We start from the raw sequence: 14671 nt of genomic DNA, 5'->3' as shown, positions 1-14671 counted from the left end.
TGACACTGCTTCAGAAATAAAAACTTGATCCACAGAATAATTGGCACAAAGGATGTAAATGGGGAGTGAATTCCAAAGCACATTGGAGACGCAGGCATTCATGACGGTTATAGAGAGTAAGAGATGGGCAAGTGGTCAGAACTGAAGGAGCCTATATTCTTTTGAAGAGAGATGAAAAATATTGGAGAAATATGAGAATTTCTGTAGGAATTTACAGATATTATCAGTTACTTATCTCAACCCTATATGTTCAGTGTTTATAAGTTGGACAAAATCCTTGCAAGCCCACTTTTTCAGATGATATCATAGTCTTTGTTAATACTTCATTCCTCCACTAAAGAGAATGTAATTTTTGGGTATGGCTTCATGTACAGACAGACCTTGGTTTCTTGCCTAAGCATCAAATCTTCACAAAGAGCCTGGTGCCAGCTTTGTATCATGGATGGTATCGTAGCTAATCTGAACCATCAACAAGCATTTTCTAGCAGGAATAAGAATGATTGCCGCTTTCATCCCTTTCAAGTCTGAAATGTAGTGGAAGAACACTATGAAAGGATGTGAGAAATGCAATGGGAGTAAATCATTCAAAAAGATCATGGTTAATCCAAATCTCTCAACTTTATCTACCTGCTTCCAAAGCCCTTAATAACCTAAATGAAGGCTATCATCCTCAGTTTTGAAGTCTTCAATTTCCCTCGTTTAAACATTTTAACATTGTAGACTGTGTCTACGTGAATTAATTTATTGTTATTGACATTTTCCAATTCCTAACACAGCGACAAGAGCTAGAATCTGAAAACAAGAAGCTGAAAAATGAACTTAATGAGCTAAGAAAAGCCATTGCAGAGAAGGCAACCGGGGAGAATTCAACAAACGATGTGGATAATGCATACAGTGTACTGCTAGATCAGCTGAGGGTGGCCAATGAAGAGCTGGAGGTGCGCAAGGAGGAAGTTCTCTTGCTGAGAACTCAAATTGTTGATGCTGCTCGTCAGAAGGAAGTGGTGGGAAGCATGGTAATGTACTTGGTATTCATACAGCTTCTCTTTTCTTCATTCATTTGACCTGTCTTCCCCACTTACACATTTCACACTTTACAAAATCACATCTAATACAGTACCAGAAGTTGTACGTGCTCTGGATCACAACAACTCACTGAATAACAAAAAAAAGTCCTCCTGTCACCCCTGATTTCTTTTACCAATCACTTCAAATATCCTTTCTTCTAGTTATCTAAGCTTCTGCAATTGGGAATAATTTTCCACATTAAAACTTCTTTCAGATCTCTTTTTAACTGTCTACAAACCTGCTTCTTAAATTTCTGCACGTTACTGAAGTCACTTATACCAGTTCAATAAATCTCTTCTGTATCATCTCCAAAGTTTTTATGTTCTTCTTCCTAGCAATTGAACTGAATACTCTAGCTGAGATCTAACAAATACTGTTTTAAAGGATTAAGGTGACTGCTTCTGTATTCTATTCCTCTGTTAGTAAGTCCAAAGATCCAACATGCTTTTAACAAATTTCTCAACTTGTTCTGCCACCTTGAATAATTCATGTGCAAACATTTCAGGTCACTTGCTCTCTGCCTTTAACAGGTTTATATTCATGATTAGTCTATGCTCATATTTGATTCCCCTCTTATTGCACTTTACTTATAAAATGGAGAGGACTTTTTTTTTTTGTAGTCTGTCTGAGTCTCAAAGGTGTGAACCTTACAATTGTCATATGCCTCCTTTTTCTAGTTAATGTTAACTTCAATATCTGTAGTCAACTTGGGAGTTCAATCTTTTGAAATAGCAAGAACTGCAGATGCTGGAGTCAAAGATAACAAAGTGTGGAGCTGGAGGAACTCAGCAGGCCAGGCAGCATCAGAGGAACAGGAAAGCTGATGTTTTGGGTCGGGATCCTTCTTCAGTTCTATCTTTTGTTCTGATCCTATACCAGACTGCCAAATTTGTGGTATAGTCTGGCTAGGGACAAATAACTTATCTTTAAATGGACAAAATGTAAATTTCGTATACTTAAGAGAAGCCGTTAGATTCCATGGTTTTGAACAAACAATGATAAACTTGACTGTACAAAGTTAGAATAGTGATGTGATCTACAATATATATACAATCTACATTTTATCAACCAGGATTAGCCTGAGGTAATTATGTATAACGGACAAACTATGATTGAACACCTCACAGAGTACATCAAATATCAAATACAGACAAGTTAGATCCTGCAAATTTCTCAGCAATGTCTCCCTCCCACCCCGTAGTGACACTGTGTGTCATCACATCTCATTACTGGTACCATGACATTGCCATGACACCAGTTTCTCTCCAGATCTTATTGCTGCTTTAAGCTAGAGGGACTTCTGTTAGCCTGCCAGCTTTGAAAGGACACACACCATCTTTAATTGGATGGCACTATTCCGCTGTGGTTGCTTTGGAGAAAATCACGTACGTGACTGTTTCCCATCACGTGTACTTTTCTAATCCCCATAATAGCCAGACTGGGGTCTTAAAACTGGCAGGAAAATCCTGCCCACAGTGTTTTGCCAATTATAGCCTACATGAATCTGGTCAACTTTGTCAATGCTTTCACATATTCCAAAAGAAGCCCACATTTCTGCTCAGTGAGAACATTCCAGCAAGCTTGGTCATGTCAAATATGTAACTTCATTTTTTTTTGTTTTTTGCAGGCTAATTTGACTGAGAAGTATGAGTGGAAAAGAAGTGATGAAAACACTGAGAAAGATGATGTCATTGAGGCTTACAATGGTATATGTGAAACCAATAGGTAGGTGGGGTTGGTTCAATTTATATTGTCTCTCCCGGTCTCCATTGTGATTTTATATCAACTTACCACAAGTATTCTCTTATCACAACAGGAACAGGCTGGAAAAATTTATAGGTTTGCTCTCCACAGAAATCTGACAACCAAATCATACTGGGTGTTAACCCTTTTTATTCCAGTGTGAATAGAACAGAGGCTAGTGGAATGATATTCAGTCTCTTGATGTGTGAATTCTTAAGTGAATTGGATTTCAGGACTTGGAAAGCAATTCCTGCCCTGCAGTGCAAAACTCCTCTCAAAATGTACTGTACTAGAAATAAGGACTCTAATGCAAACTGCAGGATAGCAATCTGGGCCATAAATCCTCATTGGTTTGTTTTTCTCATCTATTAACCTTCAAAGATGTAGTAACCAACTGCAGTACACTCATTGTATTGTTCTTCCTGCTGCCTTACTGGAGATCAACTAACTCCATAAATTAAGTCAAACCTTGTTGGTGCTACGGTTTATATACCACTGCACCACAGATGGAGGAAGAGGTCATTTTCAAATGGTGATCGAAAAGCTGGCGATTTTTCAGAGAAGAACACTATCCTGTGATGCTGCCATTCAAACTGTTTATTCAACTAATTGTTTTCCTGACTTGGAAATATATTGGTATTCCTTCACGGTCACTGGGTGAAAATCCTGGAATTCCCTCCCTAAGAGCATTGTGGGTGTACTGAAAGCACACAAACTGTGGCGGTTCAAGAGGGAAGCTCTACACCACCTTCTCAAGGGTAACTAGGGATGGGCAATAAATGCTGGCCAAGCCAGCCACACCCACACCCACACCCCATGACCGAAATAAGAAAAAAAATTGCATGTTACAGAAAAGAGAAGCCTGGGACTAGATTTTCATCTTGAGTTGGGTGAAAATGGGGCTGCAAAAAACTGCATTTCCATAGCAGGGTGCTGGCTGCAGTCGAGCCAGCCAATCAGAGAATGAATTCGGAAGCAGCCATTAGGGCTGTCGTGTACCAAGACAGTTTATATACATTGCTATTAAAAAAGGCCTGCTTCAGTGTTGTAACAGGCCAAGTTATAATTAAAGCAGTAAGAGGCTCATGCCATTTTCCATTACACTCCAACCTCTCTTAGGCCCTTGTGGCAAAGAGTGCGTTAAACGTATTTGTTTACGCACGATAAAGAAAATTAAAGTAGTTTCCATTTCTGTTAAAGGGTACTTTAAAGAGTCTGGTTGATTTGGCATTTTGTTAGCCTGTAATGAAAAATAGTAATTTTTAAAGTGAAATGTGAGGAATCTTTTCAAAAATAAAAATTTTCATTGGCTATACAGAGTGTATTGTGGTTGAATAGGTCTAGTTTGGCCTAGACCGTATAAGAGGCCATGGTGAATGGGTAGAAGGGCATTGCGGGAATGGATAAGACTTTTGGATCATACTTTTCAAAATGTTCTCTCAGCCAGACTGGCTGTTGACCCCTCTGATCAGAGCATCCATCCAGGTCAGGGTTGCAAGGTGTAGGCATGCCAACAGTTCCAATCAATGCACAGGCTTAAAAAACACTGCAGAAAATTGGAAGTCCAAGGAATGGGTTTAGAAATTCCATTTTCACCACTCCAGGCAATCTCCTCAACTTCATGGAAATTCAGGCACAAAAACAGAAGTTGCTGGAAAAGCTCAGCAGGTCTGGCAGCATCTGTGAAGAAAAAATCAGAGTTAACGTTTCGGGTCCTGTGATCCTTCCTCCCAGATTGCCAAAGCTTTTCACTTTATATTCCTCAGGACAAAAATAAGGGTGCCAAATTTCAAATGATCACAACAATTTAGTTTTTAATCCTTTTGTTTTCATTTATGAAATATGAATGTTGCTGACCATTTTGACTGTTCATTGACCATTCCTAATTCCAAAGGAGATACTGCCTTGAACTGCTGCAGTCTCTGATGGGTAGATACACCCACAATGCTGTTAAGAAGGAAGGTACAAGATTGTGAAGCAGTGACAACAAAGGAACATTGATATAGTTCCAAATCAGGATAATGTATGACTTTGTGGCGTACTTGCAGGTGGTGGTGTTTTATGTATCTGCCCCTCTAGGTCGTAGTAGTCCCAGATTTAGACGATGCTGTTCAAGGAGGCGCGATGAGTTGCTGCAATGCATTGGTGGTGGAGGGTGTAAATTTTGAAGATGATGAATGTGGTGCCAAGCAAACAGGCTGATTTGTCCTGAATGGTGTCAAGCTTATTGATTGTTGTTAGAACTGCACCAATCCAGGCAAGTGGGAGTATTCCAACACACCCCTGATGATGTATACCTTGTGGACACCCTTTGGGAAGTCAGGGGGTGATTTAGTTGCCGCAGAATTCCCCATAACCTACCTGTTCTAGTAGCCCTATTTTTATATGGCTATTATAGCTCGCATTCTAGTCAGTGTAAGCCCCAGGGTGGTGACAGTGTAGGATTTCGCAATGGTAATACCATTAAATATCAAGGTGTGAGATAACAAGGTGTAGAGCTGGATGAACACAGCAAGCTGAGCAGGAAGGCTGACATATTGGGCCTAGACCTTCTGAAGAAGGGTCTAGGCCCGAAACGTCAGCCTTCCTGCTCCTGTGATGCTGCTTGGCCTGCTGTGTTCATCCAGCTCTACACCTTGTTATCTCAGATTCTCCAGCATCTGCAGTTCCTGCTATCTCTGAAATATCAAGGTGTGATGGTTAGATTCTCTCTTGAGTGCATAGTAATTGTGTAGCAATTGGTAAGTAATATGCATGCATACATCCGCTCAAGTCCGAAAATTGCACAGGCCTCATATGGACAGGGCCTGAGGTGTCGTAAACTGTACTGAACATCATTTGGTCATCAAACATGCCCATTGATGACCTCATGATGGAAGGGAGGTCATTGACAAATGATCTGGGATGGTTGGCCTTAGGACACTGAACGGAGTTTTTGCAGCAATGTATTGTGACTGAGATGATTGACTTCCAGTTACCAAAACCATCCTCCTTTATGTTAGTTATGAACTCCACTCAGACATTTCCCTCCTGATTCCCATTGTCTCATGTTTTGCTACGTCCTATACTTGGTTAAATGCTGCCTTGATGACTTGGGCAGTCACTATATCCCCCTTACCTCTAGAGCTCGGCTCTTGTCTGTGTTTTGGACCAAGGCTATAATGAGGTCAAGAGCTAGTGGCCCTTGCAGAACACAAACTGAGCATCCCCATGTTTTTACCTCCTTTTGTGTGCAGTTTTAAATAAGATTTGTCAAATCTACTAATATAAGCATTAATTGCTTGCATTTGGAGCTAAGTCTCTTTAGGCAAAGTGCAACTTGGATTGCTCCCAGTAGTTGTTTCTCGGTTTTTGATGTAGGAATCAAACTCTCAACTGTTATTCTTTGTGCCATGGTATTGCGGCATAGAGAGGCAGACTGTTGAGCTTAATGTATTAATATTTTAATCTTATAATATTGTCAGGCAAAGTGTTTGTTAGTTTACACAACTGGGCAGCAACCTGGAAATCACCATGCAGGGTACCCATATGATGGCCCTTTCAATATAAACTTGAGTAAACCAACTGCGTGCACAATGGGAATAAAAGGGAATTTTGTTGGCAAGTACTTTTTTACAGAAGGGAAAGAGGGTGAGGTGTAGACATCTTAATAGAGTAATACATTAGACAACAATCGTGCCATTGAGAGAGAGAGAGAAAAGATCTAGAATGCTGATACGTACTTACTTTCTATGTTACCTTTGTTCTTTCTGAATGACTCTTGCTTCTTTCTCTCCCTTTTGCTCCTGCTTTCTTTCTTCTGTCATTCACTTGCAGCCAGGCTGAGGACTGGCGATACCTCAATGAAGATGGCGAACTAGGCCTAGCATATCAAGGCCTAAAGGAAGTTGCCAGGTCAAATCTTTGTTTGTTCTTTGTTTTAAATAACTACAAGATTTAAGCGTGTTGGAAAAAGTTCAATTTTCACCTGGTGCCATGAAGATAAATGCATTGCATTTATGAATGAATTTGAATTTGGGATGTTTTGAAAACTTTACACCTCAATCTCATTATTCAGCTTTGTCACTGTTAAAGGTCATTCAGCAAACAGGTTAAAGTTCAGGTGTGGAGGGTTCGCAGTTCATATTGTTAACAATTCATTCCTTCAGGGTGTTCCTAATCCCCACAGGATTTCAAAATATATTGAATTATTTTTAAAGATTACAATTCTTGTATTTACCTTGGACATTTTCTATTGTGGAACTGAACTGTCTGACCTGAATTCAATAATGGGTACTTGGCTATCCTGTGAACCTTCCAGAATTTTATGCCTTGGCAGTATAGGCTGAGCAGAATTGACTTCAGTCGTAGAGCCTTTTCTTTTATTAATTCATGGAATTACGGCGTCACTGGCTGGGCCGGTATTTGTTGCCCATTTCTAATTGCCCAGAGGGCAGTTAAGAATCAACTACATTGCTGTGGATCTGGAGTCACATGTAGGCCAGACCAGGAAAGGACAGTAGTTTCCTTCCCTAAAGGACATTAGTGAACCAGATGGGTTTTTCTCTCAATCAGCAATGGATTCATGGTCATCATTCGCCTCCTAATTCCATATTTTTATTGAATTATTGCACTATCAACAATAGCTGGATTCAAACCCGGGTCCCCAGGTGTTGCCTGGGTATGTGGATTAACGGTCCAGTGATAATACCACTAGGCTGTCTCCTCCCCCGAAAGCTGTTCATGTATATTGTCTCAGGTCATGCATGAAAACTAATTAGTTGGGCACAGTGCTGTAGTGTTGACAAGACAGCAATGTTAAACTTTTGGATTTGGAATGGTTCCAAAAAATAGCTGCATTGGACTCAATGTTTTTTCTGTTTCTGTCTCCACAGATACTGTCAGATCTGCTGAGTATTTCCAACATTTTCTGTTTTTAGTCAATATTTCCAGCATCCACAAAGCTTTTCCTAAGTATCTTATATGATAGTTATATATTAGTTATAAAATGATAAATTATTAGTCTACTTATTAGTGTGAAATAAGAACTGGTGGTCCCCAACTAGAGAACACAAACCGAGTACAGTATAATGAAACAAAAAACTCTTCTTTTTTGATGGAGAGAGAGAGTGTTTTAAGAAACAAACTTCTTAACCAGCATTTCCAGTTGCTGTTTTCTAATTTTAAGCTATTGTATCACAGGCTGCTGGAGGCACAGTTGCAGTCTCAGGTGAGGCAACATGAGGAAGAGGTGGGAAGAATGCAGACTCAGATTGAGGTTCTGAAGGAGGATTTGGAAAAGCAACAGCAGGTCATCACACAGACACTCCAGATGTCTCCAGAAGCACGCATTGAGTATAATGTGCAACAGGAGATCACACGCCTCACCAATGAGAATCTGGTAAGATGGTTAGTGCCGACGTTTGGAGAGAATGGGCTTCAACCGTATGCTTACATTATGGACCATACTGCACATTGTTGTGTTTATTTTGTTAGCTTCATGTGTCAGGTTTATACAAGTTTAACTCCGTAACTTTGTGGCTTGAGCCACATCCCAGTGGAATTTTTGTTTCAAATGACTGACTGTTCTCAGGATGCTGCAGTGTGCTGCATGCAAGTCCACAGCTGTAGACCAGGCAGTAAGCTCCTGATTTTCAATTCTGTTGCAATCGGCAATAACCATATGGATTCCCTAAGATGAAGATAAACAGAGTTTTAAAAAAAAATTGCAGTGTTTATTAACTTTATCAGATCCCTTTATCATTGATAGAAACTGTTAGCTTTTCCTCCTGTACTTTCTGTTCTAGAAATAAGTAAAAGAGAGAGATTCTCAACTTAGTCAAAGTTTCACTGTGAAGCAGACCATAAACAGTGTGTTAGAATGGAGTGGATCAGCAAGCCTGATGACAGCCACAGGAAAAGAAAAGGTGATCTTCAAGTGGTTTAAAAGATGAATTTCCTAGCTCTGACAGAAATTTTTATCATAAAACGCATAGAAACCAATAACAACATTTCTGTCTTCTCAGGTATGTCTGTAGTTAGCTTTGGAAATAATTACATATTGTTCTGTGCACCTCAGTGACAGCTTTATCAATATCAGAACTGGTATTTTAGGAATTACAAACTGGTTTGTGTAAGCATAGAAACACCAGAAGGTAGGAGTGGAAGTAGGCCATTTGACCCCCTCAAGCCTGCTCCGCCATTTAATATGATCCTGGCTGATCATCAAGCTCAGTACTCTAATCCTGCCATCCCACCTTGGTTCCTTTAGCCACAAGAGCCAAATCTATCTCCTTAAAACACAATTATTGGCCTCAACTATTTTCTGTGGTAGTGAATGCCACAGACTCACCAATTTCTGGGTGAACAAATTTCTCAGTCGTAAAATATTTACCCCTTATGCTTAAACTGTGACCGCTCGTTTTGGATCCCCCCATGTGGGAACATGCTTCCTTTATTAACCTGTCTAGTCTTGATAGAATTTTATAGGCTTCTATGAGATACCCCTCATTCTTCTAAACTTGAGTGAATCCAATCCTAACTGACTCTATCTCTCCTTCAATGTCAGTGCTGCCATTCCAGGAATTAATGTGGTAAACGTTTGCTGCACTCTTGCTAAAGCAAGAATATCCTTCAGATAAAGAGACCAAAACTGCGCACAATATTCCAGGTGCAGCCTCACCTATTTTGCAGCAAGGCATCCTTGTTCCTGTACTTGAATCCTCTTACTATTAAGGCCAATGTACAGTTTGTCTTCTTTACTGCCTGCTGCAGGCTTACTTTATGACTGGTGCACGAGGACAACCAGGTCTCCATTGAACATTTCCATCTTACAGCCATTCAAATAATAATCTATCTTCTTATTTTTGCTATCAAAATGGATAACCTCACATTTATCCATATTATACTGCATTTACCTACTCATTCAGCCTGTACAAATCACACTGCAACATCTCTGCACACTCCTCATAGGTCACCTAGGGGTGGGAGAATGGTGTGTGTGCATATAAATCACTGATTCAGCTTTCCTTCTTCCCTGACTTCCTATTGACAATCCCTTTGTCTGCTTCTGCTTTTTTTTTCCCTCTCTGGCACTGTTGCTATCTATACTTCTCATTCTTCACTAGCTGCCCCATGCCCACCATGTCAGCATAAACACCACCACTTTCTAGTTGCTTTCAGTTATAACAGGGTCACCGGACACAAAACATTAAATGTTGTTTGTCATTTTATATAAATGATTTGGATGAGAATTTGGGAAGCATGTTTGGTAAGTTTGCGGATGGCACTGAAATTGGTGGTATAGTGGACAGTGATGAAGGTTATCTAAGATTACTAAGGGATCTTGATTAATTGGGTCAATGGGCTGAGGATTGGCAGATGGAGTTTAATTTGGATAAATGCGAGGTATTGCATTTTGATAAAACAAACCAGGGAAGGACTTATACAGTTAATAGGAGGTACCCTCGGTCGTGTTGTCGAACAGAGAGACCAGGGGTTCAGATACATAGTCCTTTTGAAAGTTGTATCACAAGTAGACAGGGTGGTTAAGAAGGCATTTAGCCCGCTTACCTTCATTGCTCAGACCATTGAGCACGGGAGTTGGGACATCGTGATATCCCAAGCAAGGGTCTTTTCCCCAAGGTTGGGAAGTTCAAAACTAGGGGGCATATTTTTAAGATGATAGGAAAAATGATTTAAAAGGCACCTGAGGGTGCAACTTTTTCACACGGGGAGTGGTTCACATGTGGAATGAACTGCCAGAGGAAGTGGTAGATGCAGGTACAGTTACAACATTTAAAGGACATTTGGATAGATACATGAAAAGGAAAGGTTTAGAGAGAGATGGGCCAATTGCAGGCAAATAGGACTTGTTTAGTTTGGAGAAACTTGGTCAGATTAGACAAGTTGGACCAAAGGGTATGTTTCCGTGCTGTATGACTCTGACTGTTTCTGTCTCCATAGGTGCTGCTAGACCTGCTGAGTTTCTCCAACAATTTCTGTTCTTGCTTGTTTCAGATTTCCACCATCCATAATTCTTTATTTTGTTTTAGTCAATAAATGTAATGTCTGTACTCTTCTAACATGCCAACCAATGCGGAGCAGCATTTGATAAAGCTGAAGTTGTAGAATGCGAGTTACAGGAAGTAGGTTTACAGTGCACACTGCAGTTTGCATACATCATCTAGTTTTAATTGTCAGGTGATATGAGGAACTGGAGCATTGAAGACAACGTAGAGAAGAACCACGAGGTTAATCCAGATGTCAGGGGACTGAGTTCTGAGAAAAGACTAAAAGAAATCGCTTCAGTGTAAAAAGCTGTTTGAGAAGTGTTCTTTCAGAAATACATGAATGTCCAGGGAGTATGAAAGTTAGAGTTCAGATTAAAGTGAGGATAAATAGGTTCAAACTATGAAAAATACATTTTATGACTATTAGAAAAATCACTTCTTGGAAAATGGTTGATCAGTGTGAAAAACGGCTTCCAAATAGTGTTGGAAGTTAACTTAAACAGAAGCTTGTATCTCTCTCTAATCTTTTATTCTTGTATCATAAAACAGAATAACCTGTTGTGTTCCACAGTGATAGTTCCATTGTGTAAGGAGCCATTATTTTGGACATAAGTTGGTGAATAACTCAAAATTATCAAAACTACTGATATTTATCAATTGTCTTGTGTTCTAGGACCTTAAAGAACTAGTAGAGAAACAGGAAAAGAATGAGAAGAAGCTGAAGAAGCAACTCAAGATCCACATGAAGAAAGTTCAAGAGCTTGAAGGTTTAACTGAATTTAGATTGTCACTGACTGGGATCAGATCTGGAGGGGGGTTTCCGTTACACATAGTTCCATTCTGTTATGTTAGACAGGATTTAAAGCTCCACCACTGGCAGGCTTGATGGTGGGGAAGCATGTTATATCCAGCAGACAGCCTCTTTGCCCATCCCTGACCTCTACTACAATTTTGCTATTGACAGAGGTGGCGTTAGGTGGCCTGACCACCAATGGGTAAATTAAAGTCTTTAATTGTGCAGTTAATTCTCATGTGACACACTGTCACCAGAATTAAACAAATTTTGGTGTTAAATGCTGCAAAGACAGCTGTTCTCCCTGGATTGTTTCCTTTCCCTTATATAATTCAGTCTGTGAATACCAATTCAAACATTGGGGAGATCATTGGCTCCAACGGAAATCCCAGAATTGAGCGTTTTATGGTTACTATTTCTCAAGGACTGGCTAGTGAATGGTAAATGCCGGAAGCAAAGAAAAACGTAAACTTGTGTGTATATAAAACAATGTATATAGATAGATCAATGGATAATGTATTCTGATGCACAAAATGTTTAATTGAGAATAAACAAAATAAGAACATAAGAACTAGGAGCAGGAGTAGGCCGTCCGGCCCTTCGAGCCTGCTCCGCCATTCAATAAGATCATGGCTGATCTTTTCGTGGACTCGGATCCACTTACCCGCGTTCTCACCGTATCCCTTAATTCCTTTATTGTTCAAGAAAAATCTACCTTATCTTTAAAAATGTTTACTGAAGTAGCGTCAACTACTTCACTGGGCAAGGAATTCCATACATTAACAACCCTCTGGGTGAAGAAGTTCCTTCTCAATTCAGTCCTAAATCTGCTCCCTCTAATCTTGAGGCTATGCCCTCTTGTCCTAGCTTCACCTGCCAGTGGAAACATCCCCTCTACTTCTATCTTATCTATTCCCTTCATAATTTTATATGTTTCTATAAGATCCCCCCTCAATCTTCTGAATTCCAATGAATATAATCCCAATCTACTCAGTCTCTCCTCATAAGCCAACCCCCTCAACTCCGGAATCAACCTAGTTGAACCTCCTTTGCACCCCCTCCAGTGCCAATACATAAATATCTTGCTTTTGAAAATGGTCCAGTCTAGGCAATGTGCATCTACGTCCAAATTCAATGTCAGCTAAGAGCTAGCTACTAGGTCTGGGACAATACGAATTGCACTTTTCAATAAGAAGGTTTCAAAAAGAACTGCTGGGGAGATATAAGCATCTGCTGAACTCAGTAAGGAAAAGCAGGAATCTGTTGTTGAGCCATAAAATCATGAAGATTCCAAGTTTCATCCCTGATCCATTCTAAGTTATCTTAGCTCAACTGAACCAACAGTGAGGATGAGAGCCTTAATGTTTCCAGCCAAACCAAAAAAAAAATCTCAGCCAAGAAATTGTTGACTAAGTTCTGGCAAGAAAAAGACTTTGGGCAACGTCAGGGTTGAATTTGCCATCTAAGCGTGCTCATGGAGAGACCAATAAAAGAGTTTGCAAGTTGACTCTTGGCTAAATTGTACCCAATATAAATATGGAAGAGAATGGGAGGAAATATTAGTAGGAGAATAAATGTGAAGTTGGAAAGTAGACTCATGAATGCACTTTATCATTGGCGAGAAGTAGGACTAATGCCACAAATCGAAAGAAAACTTTACTTTGATTTTTTTAAAACTCATTTCAGTGTTGTTCCTTTTTGAGTTATGGCATATTTACGTATGTTTATTCTCTATCTTACCCTTTTTTGTAGTGTATATCCACTACTTTTTTTTTGTTTTTTTTTCTAAATCACTTTAACTGCTTTTGAATTCCTTCTATTAAGTTAATAGGATGTTTGCTATGTTTTCAGCAAGGAACTTAGTGCAGAAGGAATCAAGACCTGAGCTAACCAGACAGGTCACTGTGCAACGGAAAGAGAAGGAGTTCCAGGGAATGTTGGAATACCACAAGGACGATGAATCCCAGCTTATTCGCAACCTCATCACAGGTACTCACCTGAGGAATTTTACAGTGAAAGAGACATTGCTATGTAGAATCTTAGTCTGGGTGATTTATCCATTTTCACACCTTTCAGCACCTTCTCCTTCATGGTGGCCACTGCACTCCCCTCTGACTCCAGACTCTCTTGAAGTAATGGTATGCTACTGGTATCTTCCACCGTGAAGACTGATGCAAAATACCTCTTCATTTACTCAGCTATTTCTTTGTTCCCCATTATTACTTCAGCAGCCATGCTTGGTAATACCTGCCTTTTTCTCATTTCAGGAGGAAAGCTGCTCCTGTTAGGGCAGAAAGTGTCAGAATGGATGGTGGCCCACCGAATATTCTGCTTCTTACTCTCTATGTGGAAAGGAGCCTGACCCTGACCACCCTAAGTGGCTGACTAAGCTAGTCCAAGCCCCTAGACTGATAGGAAAGGCTCCCCTTGAATTAGTCTGCTGGGGCAAAGGCTATTACCCTTGACCTGATTGAGGCCAATGAACAATCCATGACAAGCTTCCTGATTTAGAGTATGTGCTAAACACCACAGAACAACAGTACTGTCAATCTTGTGTCTTTGGCAAAGGGGGCAAAATGTAAACAGGAAAGGCAACAGAAGGTAGAAATGCTGTAAAGCATCCAGACAGGTGCAGAGTGAGTGAGAGGTATATCAACAACTGGACAGGCTGGAGATGCATATCCCTGAGTACACAGTGTCCTTGTAGCAGCATTGAAGTTCCAAAGCCTTCTGTGAGTGGACTGGGTATGTGTCATGAGGGTTGGCACACGTCAGATCCCAATGTGCATGGATGTAAAGTGTGTGTGGCCAGTGCCCATAGAGCACTTCCTGAGATGTTGGTGCCCAGAGTCTAACCTGAATGCTCTGACTTCCATATTAAAAATTCTTGACATCTAACTTGTTTGGCACCTTTGGGGGAAATTGAGCATTAAGGCAAGTTGTGGTATTAATAGCGTGTTTTCCAAGCTATATACCCCTTATCCAGTGACTCAATGCTCCCCACTGAGTAACTGATCACGCTGCTTGTCAAAAGCACAAAAGATGCAGTGAGATGCTCCTGATGTCAAGATATGTC

The 14671-nt window shown here is 40.2% G+C and overlaps 1 protein-coding gene across 2 annotated transcripts in view; it reads left to right on the top strand.

Annotated features, from left to right (window-relative positions):
- The window catches only part of myo5b (myosin VB), a 239750-nt gene that overhangs the window by 203259 nt on the left and 21820 nt on the right, over window positions 1-14671 (top strand). For both annotated transcript variants that reach the window (XM_048599568.1, XM_048599561.1), the window contains 5 exons: window positions 777-1016; window positions 2696-2793; window positions 7993-8191; window positions 11476-11569; window positions 13447-13584. In XM_048599568.1, the coding sequence (XP_048455525.1) occupies window positions 777-1016; window positions 2696-2793; window positions 7993-8191; window positions 11476-11569; window positions 13447-13584 (769 nt within the window). The remainder of the gene's footprint in view (window positions 1-776; window positions 1017-2695; window positions 2794-7992; window positions 8192-11475; window positions 11570-13446; window positions 13585-14671) is intronic.

Source organism: Rhincodon typus, chromosome 1, assembly GCF_021869965.1.
Source record: "Rhincodon typus isolate 14 chromosome 1, sRhiTyp1.1, whole genome shotgun sequence".
NCBI lineage: Eukaryota > Metazoa > Chordata > Chondrichthyes > Orectolobiformes > Rhincodontidae > Rhincodon > Rhincodon typus.
The sequence above is the reverse complement of the archived record's forward strand: the minus strand, read 5'-3'. Positions and strand labels throughout refer to the sequence as shown.